The sequence below is a fragment of the Mustela putorius genome, unplaced genomic scaffold, assembly GCF_011764305.1.
Source record: "Mustela putorius furo isolate JIRA1106 unplaced genomic scaffold, ASM1176430v1.1 tig00003858_pilon_pilon_pilon, whole genome shotgun sequence".
In the NCBI taxonomy this organism is placed as follows: Eukaryota; Metazoa; Chordata; class Mammalia; order Carnivora; family Mustelidae; genus Mustela; species Mustela putorius.
Genome location: NW_025422010.1, coordinates 45110264 through 45136858, shown reverse-complemented (window position 1 = coordinate 45136858; position 26595 = coordinate 45110264). Strand labels below are relative to the sequence as shown.

The window sequence follows — 26595 nt, the reverse complement described above, 5'->3', positions numbered from 1 at the left end:
TTTTCATTTATAGTACAATTTTTTTTTTGTAATTTTACAGCTGACAGTAGAGTCCCAGAAAACAAACGCTATCGTTATGATGTGTCGAAGTTAGTTTAGGGAACCCAGAAATCTTCATAATTTATATAAATGCATAAAGTGGCATTTAAAATTTTCTAGAAAAGTAATTATTTATTCTATAATTTTTAAATTGTTTTTATTTTTTAAGAATTTTTAAGGTCTTTTTTTTAAAAGATTTTATTTATTTGAGAGAGAGAGAGAGATGGCGACAGAGATAGCTAGAGAGCGCACAAGCAAGGAGGAAAGAGTAAAGAAGGCTCTCCACTGAGCAGGCGCAAGGCTCAATCCCAGAATCTTGGGATCATGATTAAAGCCAAAGACAGACACTTAACCCACTAAGCCACCTGGATCCCCCTACTCTAACTCTTAGTTTTGTTAAATATATGTTAAATATATATATACACGTATACACACACACACACACACACACACACACACACACACACACATATATATATATATATATATATATATATATATATATATGACTCATGACTAAATATGTCTTTTTTATGCTCTGGGAATAAACTGGTATCAAGCAAGACCAGAGAAGGAAGCTCTACCAGTCCCTTCATTAATTTTTGTGACTTTACACTCATAGGTTATAGGTCTGGCTTCCACACATGCTCAGAAAAACCTCTTGTTTGTGAGTCAGGGCAATTGGCTAATTAATTAATTAATTAATTTGAGAGAGCTGGGTGGGGAGGTAGAGAGAGAGGCAAACAGAGAATTTTTTTTTCCCCATAGCGAGAATCTTTTTTTTTTTTTTTTTTAAGATTTTTATTTATCTATTTGACAGAGGGAGATCACAAGTAGGCAGAGAGAGAGGAAGGGAAGCAGGCTCCCTGCTGAGCAGAGAGCCCGATGTGGGGCTCGATCCCAGGACCCCGGGACCATGACCCGAGCTGAAGGCAGAGGCTTAACCCACTGAGCCACCCAGGCACCCCCATAGCAAGAATCTTAATCAGGTTCCAAATCCAGTGGAGCTTGATCTGACAAACATGAGATCATGACCTGAGCACAACTGACTGAATGACACAGGTGCCCCTAGTTTTTAGTAATCAGAGTTTGTCAAGCAAACTTGGACTCTTAAGCACTGTGATTACAAAAGTGCAGTTGGAGATGAATGTGGAATAAAATAATAAATGAGAGCCCTGGTAGTGAGCAAATTTGGAAAGCCTGTTCTAGGCCAACCTCTTCTCTTAACAAATAAGGAAACTAAGGATTTTAAGAAGATTCAGTGAATTGGTAATTGCTAATAAAGATAAAATACAGAAGTCTTATTTATCTTCTAACCCTTATTTCTAAGCCAGTGTCTTTTGCAAAATTTTGCCTAACAAACAAAATGATGTTGATGTAAACTTTAGGGTGAAAATCATGTATCAATGCACTACTAGAGAAGAAATAGGTGAGTATACTTTGCCTTTTCATAGATATGAAAAGCAAAAGCAGAAACACAGTATTGTGGGTAAATAGCATAAAATATATATAACTACCACTAAAAAATGAACACTTAGATATCCAGAATAAAAATCAGCTAATTTACTCTCAGATAAATAATCTTGACATGAGAATCAAATTATTTAAGACCGGAACTTCTAAAATATGAAAGTAACTATAACAGTTACTAAGGACTTAGCAATTCTAGAAATTGTATTTGGCTTATTAAGTTAAAACCTCATAACCACCCTAAGAAATATGTGACATTACTCTCTACATTTTGCAAAATAAATTAAGATTTAGATTAAGTAACCTGCCCTAAATTGCACCACTAGTACGTGGTATGACTGAGATTTATACTTAGTCTGGTATCATACTCCATGTTTATAGCAACTTATTATAATAATAGCTCAATAGAGCAATATTAACTCAATATGAAATGGAGTGTGGTCGTCCATATACTGACTCCTTCATGCAGTCTGAATTAAGTCTAAAATATTTAGGAAACATGGACTTCACTTGGTTCAAATATAATATAGTCTTATATTTCATTCTTTTGTATGTACATGTAAGAGAGAAGCAGAGGAAACCATTTTATCCAACTTAGATCTATGAAAGGTTAACAGTGTTCTGTTTATAGCCTGGCATAAGAAATAGTTTCACTCAAAGATAGCCCCCCCCCAAAAAAAAAAGAAAAAGAAAGAAGCAGCAAACTATGGAAAAATCCTTTAGTACAGTGAAAAACATTAAGGATGATACAAAAATATCAGTAATACATTAATCTGTACATTAATCTGATTTGCTCTTCACTTTCTTATTTCTGCTTTTCTGTGTGTATGTTTATATCATGATATATCTTATTTTAAAACTTTCAAGGATTCCCAGCCATAAATAGGTGAATAGAATCAAGCCTAAATTCCTAAAAATGGGATACAAGATTCTCCATAAAACAGGTTCAACTTCACATTCCAGATTTATCATCTGCTATCATTCTACAAATGGTTACCTCCTGAATATCTGGCAAAGGAATCATCTCTACAAGGAGTCTGGAAATTTTCCACCTAGAACTGACTTATTGTTTGTCTGTGCTGATTTGGAACTAGATGTTTACCTGAATTTACCATTCCCAGCCTTATGTTATTCATATGGTTACATAAGTGAATTGTCTGGCTCAATGGTTAATTTCAAAACAAAGAATGTGTCGTCTTTGTTTTTTCCTACAAACTGTTTTTCTGCAAAAATTATAAAACAAAGCAAAATGTAATTAATTTTATAATATAAATAATACTTAGTCAAACTAAATAATTTTATGTACCCATCAATAATAAATTCTTGGTCATGGACACAATTCTGAAACTGTTTGCTTTAAAACTAAATAAAATAGTTTTCCTTTAAGTAATATGAAGTTTGAAATGTTTCCATTAAAATGCCTTTCAATAAAAATAAATATTATAGAGAAAAATCATTCAAAATATACCTTTAGTCCAATTGATTCCATTAAAAGCCAATGCTTCTAAATTATACAGAGATTTAGAGTTCAGGTCTATCCAGGACCCAGAGTCATTTAATTGCAGTTAAACGAATGCACAATAGATTGAATTACCAATTGATCAATTCAATTAGGCCATTAAGAAAACTGAAATAAGAGTTTCAGTGGATGGGCCAGTTATTTTAGTCAACCTAGCGCCCAAAGCAGATTTATAATTCAGCAATTCAATCTACTGCTTGGCACTCAGATGTCATGAGAACTGAATAAAGCAAACCTGGCAATCCCAGGGGCCCCACAATACCTCATACATTCCCCATCACGTGCAACAAAATACTTCAAACCATCTCGATCTTACTTAGTGTTGTATTACCATTATTTCCCCCAAAAAAACCCTTGGCGACAATTTAATACTAACTTACTCTGTTAAAAACATACAATTCCTAATAAGCAAGAATTCAATTTTTGCCTTAAAACATCAGTCAAATTAAATTAGCTACTGATTTCACTACCTTTGAATGAAAGAATTATGCATTTAATCTGAAAAATATAAAATGTTATGAGGAAATCTTAAGCAAGTATGACATTTAAAAGTTTGCAATTTATTTTGAACACAGTAGCACCACTGTTCCATACCCAATCTCAGAGAAATATGCCACTGCCTCACTTTTACTGAGCCTGGTTTCCACCCTCTCCCTCATATGCCTTATGTGATGTGTTTCCAAGACTTATCCTTAATGAAGGTCTCTTCCCTCATCTTCATTTCTGAATCCCATTTGATACCACCATGGGTCAGTTCTCTCCATGGAATGGAGATGAATCTTGTGACTTTACACTCATAGGATATAGGTCTGGCTTCCACACATGCTCAGAAAAACCTCTTGTTTGTGAATCAGGGCAATTGGTTAATTAATTAATTAATTTGAGAGAGCTGGGTGAGGAGGTAGAGAGAGAGGCAAACAGAGAATTCTACCTTATCTCCCTCCCTTCAATTTATCTTCCTTACCTCCAGTTCGTCCCCTCCAACACTTCCTGTGCCCTATGACCTTGTTAAAAAGACTAAGTGCATATTGGGTATCTACCTAAAGATACAAATGTAGTGATCCAAAAGGGCACGTGCACCTGAGTGTTTATAGCAGCAATGTCCACGATAGCCAAACTATGGAAAGAACCTAGATGTCCATCAAGTGAATGGATAAAGATTATATATAATATCTTATATATATATAAGTATATATAAGTATTATATATACTTATTATAGTATTCCATTATATAATATGTATACATATTATATAATGGAATACTATATATACTATGTAACCATAACATGTTTGCATGTATCCTATATATAGGATATATAAAAATATATATATAGGGCACCTGGTTGGCTCAGTGGTTTAAGCCTCTGCTTTCGGCTCAGGTCATGATCCCAGGGTCCTGGGATCAAGGCCCACATTGGGCTCTCCGCTCAGCAGGGAGCCTGCTTCCCCCTCTCTCTCTGCCTGCCTCTCTGCCTACTTGTGATCTCTGTCTGTCAAATAAATAAAAATAAAATCTTAAAAAATATATATATAGAAGAAGAATCAATGAAACAAGATGGAATTGGGAGGGAGACAAACCATAAGTGACTCTTAATCTCACAGAACAAACTGAGGGTTGCTGGGGGGAGGGGGGTTGGGAGAAGGGGGTGGGATTATGGACATTGGGGAGGGTATGTGCTTTGGTGAGTGCTGTGAAGAGTGTAAACCTGGTGATTCACAGACCTGTACCCCTGGGGATAAAAATATATGTTTATAAAAAATAAAAAATTAAAATATATATATATGTATATTTTTATATCTACATGTATATATATATATATATATATATATATATTGTATATAGTATTCCATTATATATAATGGAATACTATGTAACCATCAAAAACCCCCCAAATCTTGCCATTGCAACAATGTGGATAGAACTAGAGTGTATTATGTTAAGTGTAATAAGTCTATCAAAGAAAGACAATTATCATATGATCTCTCTGATATGAGGAATTTGAGAGGTAGAGTGGGGGTTTGGGGGGGAAGGGAAGGAAAAATGAAACAAGATGGGACCGGGGAGGTAGATAAACCATAAGAAACTCTTAATCTCAGAAACAAACTGAGGGCTGCTGGGGGTGGGGGGAGAATGGGAGGCAGGGATAGGGTGGTGGGGTGATGGACATTGGGGAGGGTATGTGCTATGGTGAGTGCTGTGAAGTGTGTAAGACTGATGATTCACAGACCTGAACCCCTGAAACATATAATACATTAATTGTTAATTAAAAAATAAATTTAAAAAAGACTAAGTGCAGGTCCCCTGAAAAGCTATGATGTCTCCTTTCTCTATGCTGTGCTGATGCTGGTCTTCTGACCTGGGGTACATTTGCTTGCCTTTCAAAACTGGCACCTGGCATTTCTATGTGAGGGGATGCCACTACATTTCTTCCTTCACAGCATAGTCCATTTTCTTTGTCTTTTGGGGGTTTTGTTTGTTAGTTTGTTTGGTTGTTTTTTTTTTAAGATTTTATTTTTTTAATTTGACAGACAATAAGAAATAAGCACATGCAGGGGAAGGAGTAAGCAAAGGGAGAGGGAGAAGCAGGCTCCCCACTGAGTAGGGAGCCTGATACAGGGCTCAATCCCAGAACCCTGGCATCATGACCTGAGTTGAAGGCAGACGCTTAACCTACGAGCCACCCACATGCCCCATGTTTTCCCCACTACGTTATTGCTGTTTTAGGGCACAGTCTCTGAAGTTTGGATTCCTAAGAACCAGCATGATGGCAGGTATATTAAATTCACTCAAAAGTTTGTTGAATGATGTATTCATTTATTTAGTAAATAAACTGAAATTGCTCACTGAATAGCACCATTTCAAAATAACTATTTGATTCTTAAAATTTGAATTTAATGGATCTCAGTTATTTGGTGATATCAAGCACTTGATATATAAATGGGACAACTTTTACTTTACATAAGCTTCAATAAGAATATCAAATTATATATTAATTAGTACTAGATAACTCTCTACACACATTAGCATTTATGTTTCAAACTAACACAAAAACAGATATCTTCAATCAAGATAGTACTTAAATGACCATGAAGAAGAATATATATTTTTTAAAGAATGGTGACTATTCAAATACCACTTTAATACTTATAAGTTTGGTGGTTTCCTATTTTAACTAATTCCATCTTATGTGATTAAATAAGCATTAGAATAGAGAGTGGGTCATCTCTCTATGTAATTTATTACTTCCTCATATTGATACTTACAGAAAACAGGTATCAATTCAGAAAGGATTAGCAAGATTTTAAAAATGAGAAAATCATAAAAGGCAATTAAAAGAAACTGGAATTACCATCCATCCATCCATCCATTCATTCTCTCACTCAATTTTGTACTTGTGGATTTGTGGATTTGACCTCTAAAACAACTTGTAAACTCAGTGATAAATTGGATAAACATATGCTCCTTCAGTAGATATTTTACATGATCAGTAGCATAGAAAACAGGCTTAACCAAGTATGACAATAATGTGTGTGTGTGTGTTTATTACCTCACCTCATAAGTTCTTTTTAAAGTTTATATTTGAATTCATAGAACTTCAAGAAAACTTCTCATTAGCTGTAATAACTTCAAAAAATTTCCACTTCCATTCAGATAAAAAAAATACCCATACACTTCCAAAGTACCCTGACATATCCTTGATTTTATCCAAATTAATAATATGAAATTTGGCTTTTAAAAAACTCTCCACAGATTCTAATGCAAAAGTGTCTTACGAGGTGAATAAATGTAAATGGTGTTTTGGTGTTTGTGTCTTTCAAAACTTTCTATTTCAGATTTAATATTTAATAGCCCAACTTTATCCCTTAATGCCTCTGGAAAACACACCTTTCAGTCATAGTAAGATAGGCTAACATAGTCTTGCCAATTTGCTATGTGGCTTTCCTAGGCTTCCCATCTGATTGACTTAGATGCATTATTAAGGACATATGAATATAAATATTTAAAATTTTTGTGTATCTAATGGATGCCTAAATAAGTGCATGCATGTGTTGGGAATAAATGCTACATTTGCATCTGTCACTGTCTAGTGGATGGAAGGAAACAGTGGTGCTGATGATTATTAACACATTATTGACACATCAGTCACATGATGTGACTGATGGAGGAGAGTACACAAAAGAATTAAAAGAGGCTTCAAAATGTCCTTATCAAAGTACCTGGAAATGTTCAAACTGCCAGTTTACTTTTGAAGAGACTTAGGACTGTTACCCTCTGCCTAGTTGAAGGGCTTGTGATAACTACACGAGCATGTGAAGACAAAAGCCAACATCAATGCTTTGATAGGGGGTCTGTCCCAACTACTCAAGTGCGTGTCTTCTTTGTGATTCTCACAAATGAGTCTTTATAAACCCTCCAAGGGTAACGAAATAAGAAAGTAGGTATTACATAGAAGATCGTAGCAGTTATTGCAAGAAAAGAGTTGTTAGAAAATCTCCAGTCTAACCTCTGGTCATTTAGGAGAGGAAAAGGAGCCCAGAGTCTTAGATTTGCCAGAAGAGAAAGGAAGATTAAGATAGAGGAAAACAACTTTCCTTATCATAGTATCAGTCCCACCATATTGTAATGATTTACATGCCCATGTTCACCCAGAACTCTAACAAACCAGGCTCTGGGTCAGTCTTAATCATTGCTACATCCCTGTACATAGCACAGTGTTTCTCAGAAATGAGTATATGAATTGGTGAGGAAATGAATGCTCAGTATTAACCTGGGGAACATTTTTTTTTTTAGATTTTTATTTATTTATTTGATGGAGAGAGATCACAAGTAGGCAGAGAGGGAGAGAGGGAAGCAGGCTCCCCACCAAGCAGAGAGCCCGATGCGGGACTCAATCCCAGGACCCTGAGATCATGACCCGAGCCAAAGGCAGTGGCTCAACCCACTGAGCCACCCAGATGCCCCTTGGGGAACATTCTTAACCTTGCAGAGCCTCACCTTCATCCTTTGAAAATGGGGATAATATTCATGGCTTCTTAGAATGTTATCAGGGGAAAATAAAGTAATACATTAATGATGCTTGGCAGTGAGCTTTACACAAAGAAGCACTCATTGTGTATTAATGGGATGCATGAATACATCCATGAATAAAGCCAGATATAAAGAAAATATATATTTCTTGGGAAACTTCAGCTATAAGACTGGGAAGAATATGGAAAGCTTTTGGCTTACCCTCATCTAATGTCTCATTTGGACAGAAACAACCAAACAACAACAACAACAACAATGTAAAGCAAAATCCCAGAACTTAAAACCAATTACAAAGCATTTGTTAAAGGGAACATTGTTGTTCAAACGACTCCAAAGAATATAATTCATAAGAAAATAAAGAGCACAGCCATACCTGACAGAATTCTGACTTCGGCTTCGTTTCCTGTTCTTGAGCTGGCTGGATTCCGAGCTAAGCATCGATAGATTCCAATGTCCCCCGGTTGAAGTCGGCTGATCTGCAAGGCTCCAGAGGGCAAGACTACCACTCGGGAGTCTCCTGGGATAGGAGTCAGGTCTTGTTGGTTTTTTTGCCAGTGTATTGTTGGCATAGGTTCCCCGATGACTTCACACTTGAGTAGCACTGTGTCTCCCATGAAAGCTGTGACAGACTCTGTCTGGGAAAGGAACCTCAGTGGTCCTAGGGGAAAAAGAAAGAAGGAAGGATAAATGCATTAGAAAAGGCATAATAATCATCAATAAAAATAATCACATTGGTATTCTTTATAAAAAATTATATTTGAGGGGAACCTGGGTGGCTCATGGGTTAGACTCTGCCTTTGGCTCAGGTCATGAACTCAGGGTCCTGGGATTGAACCCCACATCAGGCTCTCTGCTCAGGAGGAAGCCTGCTTCCCCCTCTCTCTCTGCCTGCCTCTCTGCCTACTTGTGATCTCTCTCTCTGTCAAATAAATAAATAAAATCTTTAAGAAAAAAAATTTTATTTGATGTTTTGTACAATTTTATCTCATTTGCTCTTCATATTTTACCACATTATGTGTCTGACATTACAAGTTTCTTTGACTAAAAAAATGATAAACGTATTGCCATTAATCTCTAGAAGCTTATTATTTTGTTATTCTTCATTTATAAAACAGCCTTGTAAAATAAACAGAATACACAAGAACATCCTAATTTTACATATAAGGAAAATGAAGTTAGAGAAATGGAATTCCACACACAAGCTTACACCATCCTGCTACTAAGACCTGTTTTTTTTTTTTTAAGTTGACTCCAAACATAATGTAGGACTTGAACTCATGACCCTGAGATTAAGAGTTACTTGCTCTACTGACTGAGCCAGCCAGGCACCTAGTTCTTTTGAATCCTAGTCCTATGTGCTTCCAAGTATATGCCTTTGGATAAAGGATTATGAAGTTAAGGAGATTCACAAAGGACTGGCCAAATGGCATAGCCTACAGCAATTTCAATAAAATGGGTGACATTAACCACTAATTATAGTAACAGAGAGCACTCTTGTTTGGGTTGACTGCTTCAGGTAAATGATCGTCAGTATTTGCCAGTTATAGTTGTGGTATACTGAGAAAATGAATTAGATTAGCTTGTGTTTCCAGCCTGGCTCGGCGATCTACTCTGTAATATTCCTTTGGTAACTTTTTTTCATTTCTATGGGCTGTAATATGTGATAAGAGCTAACTCAACTTGTACAACCACTGTGATATTCATATACAGTAACATGTGAAAAGATGCATTCATATGGATGATAAAGCAAATGTAGAAAAAAGAAAAAAAAAAGAAATGACAAAAAGAAAATAAATTGACCATTACTGAGCATGAGCATAGTGAAAGAGAAGTCTCCCATATCATGATGTCGTACATGAGAAGGGTAGAAAATATTTTGATCTTGCCCTGTTTCAGAACAGATGGATATTTATGACCCTAGTGCTTTGACAGTGAAAACTTTTAAAATATAAACATATTTGAATGAATTATGCCATCACTGATAGAACATTAGCAATTTTATTTTCTAGAGTTCATTTAATTAAATAATTTTAAATTCCTTGATTCATGTTTCATTCATTACAGTTATATTCCAATATTTTGATTTTCACTTCAATCTTTTTGGAATTGTTTTCATTGTGTGTTCATTTCATAATAAAATTTAATTCGGTCATCATTTTGGGATTCAAATCAAGTTTTTCTGACCATATTTTATGTTATCGCAATGTTTTTGATTTTACGTATTTGTTTTAACTGAGTCAAAATTTCCTAGGCCCAGGATCAAATTTTACCAATGAATTTTCCATCAATATGTAGGCAATAACAAATTCTATTGTACTCAGTTTTAACTACTATTAGTTTTATTTTGAGTCTATTAATTCTCACAGACCTAACTTTCCTTACAATTTGAAAAAAAAAAATTGGGGGAGTCAAAGAGGGAAAGACAAGATGACTTAATTAAAACATCATAATTAAATATGGGACACATTCAGAAATGCTGTAGAAAAGCCTCCTTCTGTAGCTGAAAGTGGGATTTCATTATCTCTTTCAGGGATTAGATTATTTGAACCACCAGATAATTGAATCTATGAAATAGTAAATTATATCAATATCACATATAGAATAGGTAGAAGATATCAAAGATGGTTTGCCACTCATTATACCTCCATTCACATTAACAGACCTGCAGATCTATAAATGCAATGTTAAGGCTGCTCTTAAGTAAGAATGATTAATTCCAGACCATGCAGTACCACTCATACTTATGCAAATATTAATTTATCGATTGAAATTTATCCCAAACACAAGGTACTAAAATTATTCATCTGGATCCCCAGTTAAGGCTTTAGAATCTGGATTCTCGGATTTGTCTTGTCTCCATGCTACAAATGTATCAACAGGGGGTGCCAGCCACATGCATAATTCTATTCTTATTTTGTATCCAGAATTATTCTGTAACTGAGTAAAGACCAAAAGGAATCTGCTATCTTGTGTCCTGGCTCATTGTTCAAAGTCCAGTTTTTACACTCTTTGTAGTGTCACGTCCAGTCTATTCAAAATTTAAGTACATTAATCTACAACTGATTGCTAAAGTATAGATTTAAAGCATGTGCTTAAAGAGATAATGGCTGTATATACTACACAAAGCAAAACTGCAATGGATAGTCAGCCAGATGTTGCAAGTGTTATGTAGGACAACGGATTTTTTCAAAATTTTTTTAACTTAATAGTTTTCTTCTTGGCCTCCACTTCTTATATTTTATTTTGTAGTTAAGTAAATAAAGTTGGAATAATTTACCTACACATACAAATTATGTGTTTTATAAAACACAGGAAAATATTTTGAATAAATTGATGAAGTATCTGGATACTTACATATATTTAGCTATATACTCTTGTGTAAGTAATACACAGTGGATAAAGTTCTCAATACATACTTTATGTTTAAATGTCTGTGGTGTTCCAAAAACTCGCTTACTAAATTCTAGTTAATAAATATAATAGAATAAAATATTGAATGAAAGGGTGAAAGCATAACTTGGAGATATTGTAGGTTCAGTTCTAGAGCAACTCAATAAGGTGGATATTGTGATAAAGTAAGTCAAATGAACTTTGGTTTGCTGGTTCATTTAAAAGCCGTGGTTACACTCTATTGCAATCTATTAAATGCACAATAGCAATACATAACATACCTTAATTTAAAAGTACTTTATTGCTAAAAAATGCTGGGGAAGGGTTGGGGGGATGGGTTGGCCCAGTGATGGGTATTAAGGAGGGCACATATAGCATGGAGCACTGGGTGTTATATGTAAACAATGAATCTTAGAACACTACATCAAAAACTAATAACATTAAAAAAAAAAAAAAAAAGCTAAGCATCATTTGGGCTTTCAACAGCTTAAAATATTTTTGCCAGTAGAGTCTTGCCTCACTGTTGATGGCTACTGACTGATCAGGGGGTGGTGGTTGCTGAAGGCTGGGGTGGCTGTAGTAATTTATTAAAGTAAGACAACAATGAAGTTTGTTGCAGTGATTGACTGTTCATTTAGTGAACAATTTCTCTGTAGCATGTGATGCTGTTTGATAGCATTTTACCCAGAGTAGAACCTCTTTCAAAATTGGAGTCAGCCCTGCTGCTGCTTTTTCAACTAAGATTATGTAATATCCCAAATCCTTTATTTTCATTTCAATAATGTTTGCAGCATCTTCACTATGAGTAGATCCCACCTCAAAAAAACCACTGTCCTTGCTCATCGGTAAGAAGTGACTCCTCATCCATTTGAGTTTTATCACGAGACTGCAACAATTCAGTCATATCTTCAGACTCCACTTCTAATTCTAGTTCTCTTGTTATTTTCACCACATCCATAATTTGCTTCCTCCACTGACTGAAGTCTTCAACCCCTTTAACTCACCATGAGTGTTGAAATCAACTTCACCCAAACTCCTGTTAATGTTGGTGCTTTGACCTCCTCCCATGAATCATATACAGGATTAGTGACATCTAGAATGGTGAGTCCCTTCCAGAAGGTTTATAATTGACTGCCCTATTGCATCAGAGGGGTCAATATCAGTGGCAGCGATAGCCTTACAAAATGTATTTCTTAAATAATAAGATTTGAAAGTCCAAATTATTCCTTGATCCACGGGCTTCAGAATGGATGTTGTGCTAGCAGGCATGAAAATATTAATCTTGTTGTGCATCTCCACCAGAGCTCTGGAGAGACCATGTGCCTTGTCAAAGAGGAGTAATATTTTGAAATGATTGTTTTTTTTCTGAGCAGTATGTCTCAACAGTAGGCTTAAAATATTCAGTAAATCATGTTGTAAACAGATGTGCTGTTATCTAGGCTTTGTTGTTCCATTTATAGAGCAGAGTGGAATTAGCAGAATTCTTAGGAGCCCAAGAATCTTCAAAATGGCAAATGACATTTTTTTCCAAGAGAAGGCTATTATGTCTACGTTGAAAATCTGTTGTCTAGTGTAGTCACCTTCATTAATTATCTTAGCTGGACCTGGATAACTTGCTACAGCTTCTCTATCACTATGTGCTATTTCTCCTTGCATTTTGGTATTACAGAGGTGGATTCTTTCCTTGAACTTCATTAAACAATGATTGCTATCTCCAACCTTTCCTTCTGCAGCTTCTTTACCCCCCTCTCAGCCTTCACATAATTGAAGAGATTTAGGGTCTTGCTCTGCGGTAGACTTTGGCTTAAAAGAATGTTATGGCTTGTTTGACCTTCTATCCAAACCACTAAGACTTTCTCCATATCAGCAATAAGGTTGTTTCGCTTTCTTATCATTTCTGTGTTCATGGGAATAGCATTTTTAAATTCCTTCAAGAAGTTTTCCTCCGCACAATCTGACTGAATCACAATTGATTGTTTGGGGGCAAACGCTTAGCTTTTGGGCTGTCTTGGCTTCTGATGTACCTTCCTCCCTAAGCTTAATAATTTCTAGCTTTTGTTTTAATATGAAAGATGAATGACTTTTCCTTTAACTCGAGCACTTAGAGGCCACAGAAAAGTTATTTATTGGTCTAACTTCAATATCGTGTCTTGAGGAAGAGACAGGCCCAAGTAGAGGGAAAAGGATGCAGGACTGGCCCGTTGGTGAAGCAGTCAGAACACACAGAACATTTGTGGATTAAGTTTGTCATCTTTTATGAGCGTGGTTCCTAGTGTCTCAAAACAATTACAATAGTAACACTGGAATCACTAATCACAGGTGAGCATAACAAATATAATAATAATGAAAAAATCTTGAGATATTGGAAGAATTAACAAAACGTGATGCAGAGACACAAAGTGAACAAATGCTGTTGGAAAAACGGGGCCAACAAATGTGTGACACAAGGTTGCTACAAACCTTCAATTTGTAAAAACTGTAATATCTAGGAGGCAAAATAAAGCAAAGTGCAATAAAATGAGGTAAAATGAGCTGGTACTCAACAGTCAGCTTCTTTATGTAAACTTAAAATGAGCTAGAAGAATCACAAGACATAAGATTGTATATTAATATAATTAGACTTATTCCACATGATTTTTAGTATGCACTCTATGATTATTTCATATTTTAATAAATGAGGTCAGAATGCATCCTATTTAAAATTTAATGATGTAATAATATTTGAAAATTTCAAATAGTTGATTATTTGACACAGTGAGAAATTATTAACATGATTTGTAGCTTTTTCTTTTTTGTCTCTGCAAAGCAAACCCAACACATCAAAAAGCAATTGTAAGTTTACAAGGCTCTACATGGCTTAAATTAATGTTCCCAATATTGTGCCAAATTTTAGCACTCACATCTCTTGGTGATGTAACAACCAAGCAACAGTATTAAAAGAAGAAGTTATAGGCTATCACCTTAGTACTAAATTTTCAAGGCATGAGTATGAGCACTTAGTAATGAACATTAAACTCACTGTAACTCGTAAGAATGAAATACAGTATTTTCGGAAGAGCCATTTAATGCTCTAAGGCAATACAAATGATTCCCGTGCTTCCTTCACAGAGAGATACAACTATAATTTTAACTAGATCCTCACGAAAAATAGCTACCTGATCCACAAGAGGCTTTTCCTGAAAAAAAGTTTGACTCAGACACATCTGATCCATTGTCATCACAGCAAAAGTGGTCTTCCTAGCTCTACTCTTTTCTTACCCTACTATATTCCAAACATAGTAAAAGATCAGTGTTCCTAAATCACCAAGGTTTTTGCCTCACTTAAGAAACTCGAATATCCCCAGTTTTTTCTAGAATCGTCTTATACCCCAAATGCTGGGGTATAAGAACCTAGTGCAAGGCATTTTCTATGCTTATCTTCTATAACCCTGGCAAAATATTTCTTGTATCTATTGAACTGGTCTACTCTCTAAGCCTACTTCCTCTTAATTGTATTTATCGAGTTTTCTCTAAAAAACAAAATATTTACCTATCAAAACTGTGATTATTCTTAAGTTACTGACTCAAAAAAAATCACCTTTTCTATAGTTTTGCTTCCCAGAAATTGTTTTTTGCATGTTTACAGCAGTGATAACTTATAGATACTATGACAAAGCTGCTTATACCAATAAAATACTGAAAAGTGTTTACATGTTTGCATATGTGAGGTTTTTTTTTTTTTTGAGGGGGAGAGAGGTATTTTATATCTCCAAAGTATATCAAATATCTCCTGAAAGAAAAACAAAATACATGAAATGTGTTGAGGTTCTAGGTGACTCTAAATGTTTAAAAAGAGCATTGAGATACCTAAATGTTGATAACTGCATGTGAGTGTGGCTCTACCACAAGCATATTCAGCAGTAGTCTGGGATGGTAAAGGAGAGACACGGGTGCCAGATAACTTGGGGTCAATTCTAGGCTTCGCCATTTAACCAGCTGGATGACTCCAGGCAAGGTCTCAGTTTTAACATTTGCACTATTGTTAGTTCCTTTATAAATCACCTCACGTAACCCGCACGATAGACCTGTAAGTGTCCCTGTCTCCACTTTACAGATGGAACTAGAATAGGAGCAAAATTCTTCCCAATGTTTACAATATGTATGATTGCTTGTTTTTCTTTTTAAGTTTTAGTGCTGAATTATCATATTTCTTAAAATACCTTATTTCCCCAACCCATGGAAATGTGTCAAAAGGAATTTCTTCTGTAGATCAGTATCCCCGAACTCCTCAACCTCTACGTAGCTGCACAGTGCTGGGTGAACTGTTTTTTAACACGTATTCTCAGAGATACACTTCAGCCTAAAATATGGCACTTTGGAAAATAGCATGCAGACTTACTTTCTTTTTTCTTTTTCTTAACAGACTTAATTTTTTGATGCTTTCAGGAGGTTTTTCACTGTTACCTTGGAGGAAAGGCTGTTTCCAAGAATGAATTGCAGCCAAGGTTCCTACCTTCACACTTAGTCTGACCCAGGATACTACGGCAGCTTTCAATCTAGCAACGCCTGGACTCTTGGGAAGTGTCCCCTACCAGTCAAATTGCAGGTTCACACAATATCTGCAGTTCTGTACATTAACAAAGACCAGCAACTACTAGGGAAGGATGAATTTGGGAACTATTAAAAGGAGACAACATATTGCTTTGCATTTGGAAAAGTCAAGACATGTAGGGGAGCTCCATTTTATCTCCTGTCCCATAAATGATAAACACAGACACTTATAATTCAAATTTTGTAAGTTCCTAACAGTTAGGAAAATTGCCTGGGCTTCAGTATCAGAAATTTTATTGACATTAACTATCCTAATATAGGAAGCATTAAGCGCTGTTAGCAAGAGATATACAACCATTATGCAAGTACTATGGAGTAATGGGTCTTACCCTGTTTATTTTGATTTTTGTGAAAGATCCTTCAGTTATTCTTAGTACTAATTTTCACAGTAAAAGGATTCATTGCAGGCTCACTTATATATGTTACGTTGTTAATGTTGCTCAAGGCCTGTTAAACAGCTATAACCACAATTCTTTCCTAAAACATTTACTACCTACCCATGCAAGGAGAAGGGAAGTAAAGTTTAACTCTGTTAAGCTCTTCTCTAACACAGCACTTGAATACCTGGGATTTAAGTGTGCCCAGTGCCATACCGGAATCCTCAGTTCCTCAGAGAGGACTCCCCCAAGCCTAGATAGAACCGATCATCTCCGCACGTCTCCTTCACAGCACTTACTTCAACTGTAATTAGTGATGGCATTGATTTAACAGCCATCTTTCCAGCTAATACATAAAAGTCGACAAAAGCAGGACCAAGTCTATTGTATTCTGCTCTCAGACATAGCACAGTGCATGATATATCCTTGTACTTCAAATATTCGTTGAATGAAAAATGTATTATCCATAAGATATTTTGTTTAGGCAACTATCCCAGACTTTAAACATTGGAAAGTCTAGAAAGGACAACAATGGCTAGGGAGGCATAAAGAGAGGGAAACCATGTATTTTCCTCAGGGGATGTGAAAAAGCAAAAAGGCTGATATATATATATATATATATATATATATATATATATACATACACACACACACACATACATACATACATACATGAAGTCAAACCACAAAATCTTTCATCTGAAAAATTATTGGGGGGGAGGGGCTATGCCTAGTGCATCCATGAATGTTTTAACCAAGCCTCATAAGTTTAAATTGCTGAGCAGTGATACATATTTTGAATGAAATTTTCCCCTCCTTCCTTCTTTCCAAATCACTGCCCCCAGGAACAATGTTATCAGTGGTCCCTGGGCCAGCCCCCGCCCAACTGGGACAGCCTGAGCAATGGCTATAACCATCAATCAGGTTTCAGCCAATATCCAATTCCTCAGGAACCAGGCACAACCAAACTGTTGTCTGTCACCGAGGCAGTAGAAATGTTAATAGCAAAAGCAGCAAACATTTTTCATTTAGGCTTTTCTTTTGTGATGCTAAAAAAATGAGGTAAAATATCACCATGGCAATGAATGAAAGCTGCTAAATCTGCAGGTACATCAAAAGTGTTAGGCTCCCAGAATTAAAATAATGAGAACAATAGTCCCTCTGGACCCTTCCACCCATGCATATACACACCACATAGCCTAGGAGGACCCAGACAGTCAGAAAGTTTTAATATCTTAGCTGTGCACTTTCATTCATTGAATTCTAAACTACTTTGGCTTTTAAGCAAAAGTAGAAATAAAGCATTTTGCAGCCCAGGTTTATGCCAAGACTCTGCCTCTAGGGAGGCCTACCGTGTACCCGCACACCCCTAGACTGGGCCTATTCCTTTTTTAAAATTCTAATCTGAAAACGGCACATTCTTCTGATTTGCCCTCTAGCCTCTCTGGCAGACTATCAGGATCCCCATCTCCTCCAATGGAAGGTCTAATTATTAAGTAATTAAAATTCATTTAATAAAAAGAGACTTATCAATTGGGGGACAGACTTTGGGGTTGGAAACATGCCTTGCTTTTAAATATTCAGCAATGTGGTGATATTCTACACCTGCCAGAGAACTGCTGTAAATGCTTTGTTTGCTCCAAACTAAAGCCTCTAGGCTATATCCCTTCAAAGCCAGGACCTTGTTTGCCTTCATTTAATTCCTAAATTAGCTGAAGGGAAGAGAATAAAGGTAATCCAAAGAGAAGTTCTCTAGATTTGGTCTTTTTTGGAAGCCAGAAGACCAATAAATGATTCTTAGAATTTGTTATAGCATATTTCTGCCAGTATGTCCCTCTGAGAGTTATCATTTCCCTTCTTTATTTTTTTCCAGATTTTTGTTTTAGCTTCATTTTCATTGGCAAAATTACAGACATCTAGGTAGTTGGCCGAAGAGCCATTGCTCAAATGTGGCATTGTGAAACAAACCAAGTGAGTATGTCTGGTGGGTGCCAGCCTTACTCGCCCAGTGTGTGATCTTATGAGAAACATCCATGTGGGTAATCAGTTGAACCTCAGAAGGATGTAACAGAGTATGAAATGAAAAGGAAAACAAATATAGGCACATCATACAGTTTGTCAGTCCAGCTCTATAAGAATGGCAACACACAATGAACTCATCCCCTGGGCAAAAAGTAGTCAAGGAGACATGTCACCACTGTTTCTCAGAATCACCTCAGAGGCCTGTCCACTATAAATGCTCTGAAGGACTGGTCTGCTTCTCAGTCCTTGAAAACTGATTAGACATAAGGCTTAGAACCAGGTGGTCACTTGGGGTCACCTCTAATATATGGGTACTCAATACCTAGTTTGAATGCTGATCTATCATAATCTCACCAAGCAGCCTTGCTGGACTCCTGATCTTCAAATCCATGGAGTAATTCAGAATTCTCCAAATCAGCCTTCTTAATAACATCACTAGGGCTCCTGGCAGCCTACATGGTGCCTTTATAAGAATTGGGAAGAGTGATCTTTGATCTTTGAAGGGATGAAGTTTAAAAACGTGCTCCATAAGATTGGCCAACAATCCAGAGCTGGATTTCAGCTCCACACAATTCTCCTCTACGTACTGTTCTCAGATATGAATTATACTACGTACCATCCACCCTGCCCTTCCTGATTTCATTATCAGCAATCAGACAAGCATGATTCAGCCCCTCCATGTTGTTAACTTTAACATCAACAGAGGTGGATTCTGGAAGCATTTGTCTAGGTAGCATTAATAGCTTTTCTTTCATTCATCTGAGTTATTATATAATATCTTTTTCTCAGCACAAGATTAAATAATGAAGAAAGCTTTACCACCTTTTCCTCAAATGTGCATGCTATTGTCTTCTTGGTTAAAGATCCTTCATAAAATCTAATCAAATTATATTGAATATCAATGTCATTATTCTATATGAAAGTTAGAATAGAATATATTTTTACAGAAAGAGATATACAGCAACCTCTGTTGACTGGAGGATACTTTTCCTCTTAACTTTACTGTCATACCTTTGATGACTGAAATAGGTCTTTTACCTGTATTGATATATAAAGCCAAATGGAAACTCATATTTATAATGAAGATCAATTAGGAGTTTTTTGTTTATTTTAAGATTTTTGTATAATACTGTAATGGAATTTTTAATGAATAAACTTCCACTACAGAAAAGCACTTGTTAGAAATCAAAAACAGAAAATATAGTGGACTCTTGAACAATGCAGGAGTTAAGGTTTCCAATCCCCCCATGTAGTCAAAAATCCAACTGTAACACTGACTCCCCAAAAACTTAACTACTAAGAGCCTTATCGATAACATAAATAGTCGATTAACAAATATTTTGTATATGTATCATATACTGTAGTCATACAGGAAAGTAAGGCAGAGAAAAGAAAATGTTATTAAGAAAATAATAAAGAAAACAATTTTAGAGTGCTGTAGTATATTTATGAAAAAAATCTGCATGTCAGTGGACCTGTGCAATTCAAATCTGTGTTATTCAAGTCAGCTGTATAAACAAAAATGATATAGCACTTTAGCCTATTAATGTTGCAAAGATTTCAAAATGATGACTAACAATGCTTCTGAAATTATGAATTGATATACTACCACTGAAAAGTAATTTGGCAATGTTCATCATAACAATTTAATCCAAGAACTCTGCTTCTAGGAATCTACGCATAAATATATGAAGACCTAGATATATAAAATGATTCAGGATATCATTGTTTAAAATAGTGAATGATATAAAATGGGCTAATTCTACAACTGATGATTGCTTAGGCAAATTATTGCATCCCCAATGAAAATTATACAATTGTACTAAAAATCATACAACCATGTAAAATTATATTACTATACATTCTTAAAAGTGAGAGAAAATTAGTTTTCTTTTTTCTAAAATAAGTGTCTTAAATATGCAAGAGAAAATCACTAATGATTCTTGTGCTCTATTCAGTGTATTATATTCAATTGCAAACAACTCTTCAAGAACATATTGATTTCATGAAGAGATGTCTCCCTCGACAGGCTTTGACCATAACTTTATTTTCATTCTCTGCTCTGCAGATAAAATTCTTCTTATAAAACCCGAGATTGGTTTGTAATCAATAATAATGAATAATTTTACAGAATTCAGGCTTAGGCTTTCCATCAAGCTTAAATCTCATTATGCATGGCTAATGAATGGTCACAACATTCATGAAAGTCGATTATGAGTGTGGGTGATATTTGTTGGGCCTACTTGTAAATCATAATTCTAAGCAAGCAAATCACTGAAATAACAAAAAAGGAAGCTTTTAAAGTTGTGTGATATTTTGTTTTCTATTTTGTCATTGTCATCATCCTTTCCCTGCTTTGTCTAAATTCTCCTGTTAACCTGGCCGTGAACACCTTCCATCACTGCTCATATCAACTCATTGAGATTTCCAAATTATTTGCTCATTTACTCAGCCAATTAGTCAATGTGATGATTAATTTTATATATGAACCTGGCTGGGTTTCAGGGTACTAGTGTATCTTGTTAAAAGATACTCTGGGTTCATCTCTGAGGATGTTTCTGGATGAGCTCACATTTGAGTCCGTAGACTGAATAAAACAGATTGCCCTCCCCAGTGTGAGTGGGCCTCATATAACCCACTGATGGTCTAGACAGAACAAAAAGGTGGAGCAGGAGAACATCAAGCTAAACATCAGTTTAATACTGAAACATCAGTTTACTGATGCCTTTGAAATGAGACTCAGATTGGAACTTACACCAGCTGCTCTACTGGTTCTCAGACTTTTGGACTCAAACTGAACATACACCATTTGTTCTCCTAGGTCTTTGGTTTGCCAAGTGCAGGTCCTTTGACTTCTCAGCCTTCTTAATCACATGAACCAATTCCTTACAATAAACAAACAAATAGTTGACCCTTGAAAAACATGGGGTTAGGGACACCAACACTCTGTATAATCAAAAATTCATGAATAACTTTGGATTCCTTCAAAACTTGACTACTAATAGCCTACTGTTGACCAAAAGCCTTACCAATAACATAAACAGGTAAGTAACACATATTTTATATGTCATATATATTGTATAGTATAGTCTTATAATAAAGGAAGCTATAGAAGAGAAAATGTTATTAAGAAAATGGTTCTCAGGGCACCTGGGTGGCTCAGTGGGTTAAGCCTCTGACTTCAGCTCAGGTCATGATCTCAGGGTCCTTGGATCAAGTCCCACATCAGGCTCTCTGCTCAGCGGGGAGCCTGTTTCCCCCGACTCTCTGCTTGCCTCTCTGCCTACTTGTGATCTCTCTGTGTTAAATAAATAAATAAAATATTTTTAAAAAAAAGAAGAAAATACTGGTTCTATTTCTCTGGAAAACTCACACTGATATAATTTGTCAACATTCACTGGACACCTAATGTGTGACAGGCATCATCTTCATTGTCTAAGGCATACAATGGCAAAATTAACAATTAATACTAGCTTCTTTCCTTAAACAACTCACAGTCTGGTTGGAAAAGCAAGTACACAAGAACAATACTATAATACACTGCACTGTGGGAGCAGAGATAAAATCATTCCTAGTGATGTCTGTTGGAAAAGGAATAATAAGCAAAGAGCCCCAGAAATGGTGGAATATGAACTGGGTATTGAACAATGAATGGGTTTTCATTAGGTACCATAAACCCAAAAGGACATTTTTTTTTAAAGATTTAATTTATTTATTTGACAGACAGAGATCACAAGTAGGCAGAGAGGCAGGCAGAGATAGAGAAGAGGAAGCAGGCTTCCTGCCGAGCAGAGAGCCCGACATGGGGCTCGATCCCAGGACCCTGGGATCATGACCTGAGCTGAAGGCAAAGGCTTTAATCCACTGAGACACCCAGGCGCCCCATCAAAAGGACACTTTCGATAGAACAATGTGGGGAAAAGAAACAAAACAAAACAAACAATGGTTAATCTGAAGACTATAACATTTTTTAGAAATGGTAAATAATTCAGTAAATAATGGAAAAATACTAAAGCATCTCTATAACTGTTTTTTTCTACCATATATGAGAGACTGGTATTAAAGAGAGCTTCTTCAATTTTATGATAGATCATGTGTATTTGACTACAGAAGTACTATAACCTCCATGAGGGCAGAATCAGTAGCTCCTATGTCTTAGTATTACTCCCCTGGTACACATAGTACTCAATGAACATTGACTAATCTCCATATTAATGAACAAAAAGTTATTGCTATATTTGTGTACTATAGTAACATGTTACATGACAAATTACACTATTTTATATTTATGTTAATGTACAGTTACTATTTGGAAATTCAGAGGAGAAAAAGTGAGATTCACATTCAGCATATTTCATAAGCAAAACATGACAAAGACCCAATAACAGCAAATAAGCAGAAAAACTCAGCAAGAGATTATCTTATGTTTCAAAGATTACTGAAATAAGAATCTATTGGGTTATGATTGCTTCAAATTTACAATTGAACATATTATCCAAAGGATTAAGTTGCTTTCTACTAGTCAATCTATTAATGCAAATGCTTATTCTTGTTAGTACCAGCAGCACTGAGTTCATATTAGACACTATATTAGGTATAGTAATAAATAGGGTAGCCTTTACATGGGTCTAAAAGGCCTTACTGAAGTTTTGTGCCAATATGTTTTACTCTCTGTTTGGTAAGACCATCCTCCTCCCAGTAAAAAATGATTGGGCTTTTTTCTCCTGTCAAAAATATGTAGCTGAGTCATATATTTAGAAGTTGCAGACATAGACCAAAGAAAGGAGAAACCAAAATGGAATAAGTTTTCAATTCAAGTAGGCAGCATCGATAGTTAGCTCATTAACTTTATTTCAGTACATAACAGATTAAAATTAATTTGATAATAGTTAAGATTCACATCAAATATATTAAAATGATTAATTTTTTCTCTCATAATTTAATATCTTTGTTTTTCCTCCCCACCAAATCCATCAGTACATGAGAATCAAGAAAACCCAGCATAAATAATAATTTAGATTAAAGACTTCCGGTAAACTTATGTAATTTTCATTTTGATTTAGAAGTGCTTACTGGGAGAAAATTGGAACTGATGAAATGACTTTGCATGCTGGACATTTGCACAATGAAAATGCAAAGCCAGAGCATTTCAGCTTAACTGCTGAACTTGTGTGATTTTCTACCTTTTGTACTGAGACCCTGAGCAAATAAAAACTTTTTCAAGAATTACCAAACTTTTGGTAGTTTGGTCCAGAGTCACCAAATATATCTGATACAACGAGTTATTCAAAAGAAGAACAAAAATGGATGTTTGACACCTACTTTCATAGTTTGGGATGTGTCTCAGACTCACCCGAATCAAAGTCTACTAAAAGCACATGAAATACTCATTTATTCAGACTTCTCTGTTTTGAACTTACTCTCCAGCAATCCCTTGGTTGTAAGAGAATTTCAGTAAATGAGAGAATGGTAAATCACCCTTCCTGAAAAGCTTTCTGTCATGGACTTATTCTCCTGGTCCCAAATGTATCCTCGGTCACTTGACTAAGGAGAAAGGTGAAAAAAGAGGGCAAACCTGAGCAGTCACAGACATGTTTTCCCCCTGGTTCTAAGTGGGACAGAAGTGGGGTACAAGTGTGTACGGTAGGAAACAAAATATTCCTCCAGAATAGCCTTAAGCCCCAGGTAGCAGCATATTTGAACAGTTTTTATAGAATCAGCAACAATATTTCTTCTAAGAAATGTGTTTATTGATCTTGCCAGATCTTATGAACTATGAATGTAAATAAGCATTAAAGTACTCAGAAGTAGTTCTTTAAAAAAACAAAACAAAACAGAAAACATGGTTCTTTAATGGAGCATGAGCTTTGAAGAGCCCTGAGCACGGAGGAGCCTAGCAAAAGATTAGACTGGAGATGTAGACAGGGGTAGATAATTCAGATGCCTTACACCATCTCAGGAAGTTTGGACTTCATTTCAACGACATTGAGAAATGATTAAGAGATTTTGAGCAAGGAAAATACATGATTGGGCTTCCATTTTTTGAGATCATTCTGGCTGCTGTGCAGAGAATATTTGTGAGGTGTGGGATGTTTGTGAAAACAAGGACAAAACAGGAATCTTAGAATAGTAGTCTACGTGAAAGAAAGTATAGCTTGTGTTGAGAAGGGCAGAATCCGGTATGCAGTCTCTAGATGCTACCCAGCTGTACAAGAATGGTCCTAGGACCTTGAACACTTCCTTACCAAGAGATGAAGAGCCTGGACAGCTTGTATTGAGTTTACAGCCTAGAGTGAGAATAGTTTTCCCTGTTTCAGGCTCAAGGAGTGTTCCATAGTTCTGTGGAAGTGTGTATGTCAGGGGCGTTCAGACACACTCACAGCTTTGTATATTTAAGACTCCACAGAGGAGGGAGTAGGGTCCTTCTGCTGCTCTGCAGAAGGGACGCGAGCAGGCCAACTGCCCTGCGTCGGCTGCCAAGGGGCCCCACAAGCTGTGGCGTCTGACACTCGCTACTGGGCTGACCTTAGTCTGTCTCTTCTCCATGCAAGCAAAGCATCGTTCTAACAAGTGCTTGACCATATTGTGTTTTCCTTGGCAACTCTGGTACCAAGATGCAGTGGGCAGAAGTGTGTGGGGGTCCTCCACGGGGACTGATAACCTGTGCACAGTGTTCTGTTCCAGAGCTTCGACAAAGGAGGTAACAGTGAAAATGGAGAAAGAGAGAGAACAGGTATACTTTGAGGCATAATTAAAAAGACCTGTTGACAGCTGAATGTGGTTTGTGAAGGAAAGGGGTAAGCCAAGGATGAGCCCAGGTTTCATAAAATATTTAGGTTGTGACCTAAGGGATTGTGCTTGGGTTAAAGTGAGATCAAATGTGGTGGTTTGGAGGAAAGTAACAACCACCACAAAGAGACACTTGAATACGAGATGTGGTACTAAACACTGAGCGGAGTCAGAGGTCAGCTAAGTTATCAGATCCAAATCCTGTAATCTCAAAAATGGAAGGACTAGAAAATGTGGTCATCAAAGCTTTTTGCATATATAAAATTACTTAAGCCTGTGATTCTATGTCGAAACAAACTAATAGGTGGCCAGACCTTACATTCATCCACCAACATTTAGCCAAATTAATCTAATAAACACACAAGTCACTGTTTAATCATTGGTTATATTGAGGCAAAATAAAAAATTCCTCATCACTGCCCTAATGAAGTTGCCAATCTAGTAGAAGATGAAGTTACTTATGAGGCATTTATCATGAATATTCATAACAGAGGGCCTAAACACAAGCTTGGAGATTTATGGTTGAGAGAAGCCAATAAAATCTGCCCAAAGTTGCAAAAAGTGACAAACTCAAGTTAATTTGAATTACTCTTTGTTTTCCTCTGTTGATAATCACAAATAAACTATCTTATAACTTATTGAGGCTTTTTGTTAATTTAGAGTCACTTACCCTAATTTATTTGGACTCTGTAGATAAAACTCTTGTTCTTAATGGCTCTCTAAAATATTATTATTTTAAAATCATATAGAATTCAATGGAGAGAAGATCAAAAGTATACATTTAAACAGCTCGGTTTATTCTAGATTTTGCCAAGTTCTTTCAATTCACTTTGAATTTTACTTTCTTTGATGTAATTTTTTTTTTTATGTATTTTATTCTTCTGGCCTCAGCAATTGAGAACTTGTGATAGTCTTCAGAGTGATTTACAGATTCTTCTACATTAGACTGGTGTCTGAGACACATATTGGCATTTTACTGTAATTTCTATTTGTCCTTTCCAGAAATATAATATTGAACTGGTTCTTAGATCTAGAATCATCTAGTAAGATGCCATGAAGTCCAACAATCTGATGAATGATGGGTGACGTACATTTTTAAGGCAATGTCTCATCTGTAAATTTACCAAGAATTAACCTGATATAGCTTAAATTTGGGGATCTCAGAACATGGTATTATTTCCCAAAATTCTAATCATATCTAATCAGATATGTACCACAGAGACATTGGGTTTAAGAAATCATTCACTACCTGTCTTTATGTCCTTTAATTCTCCTTTAACAACCATATGTCCTCTTTTAACTGGTCATTCCAGTGAGCTCCTAAACATGCCTTGGCACTTTCCCTTCTATCTCTTCAATTTGGTCACCTT

The 26595-nt window shown here is 36.0% G+C and overlaps 1 protein-coding gene across 3 annotated transcripts in view; it reads right to left on the bottom strand.

The window, feature by feature from the left end:
* The window catches only part of DCC (DCC netrin 1 receptor), a 1143668-nt gene that overhangs the window by 606520 nt on the left and 510553 nt on the right, over positions 1 to 26595 (bottom strand). For all 3 annotated transcript variants that reach the window (XM_045065635.1, XM_045065634.1, XM_045065636.1), the window contains exon 3: positions 8431 to 8715. In XM_045065635.1, coding sequence (XP_044921570.1) covers positions 8431 to 8715 — 285 coding nt within the window. The remainder of the gene's footprint in view (positions 1 to 8430; positions 8716 to 26595) is intronic.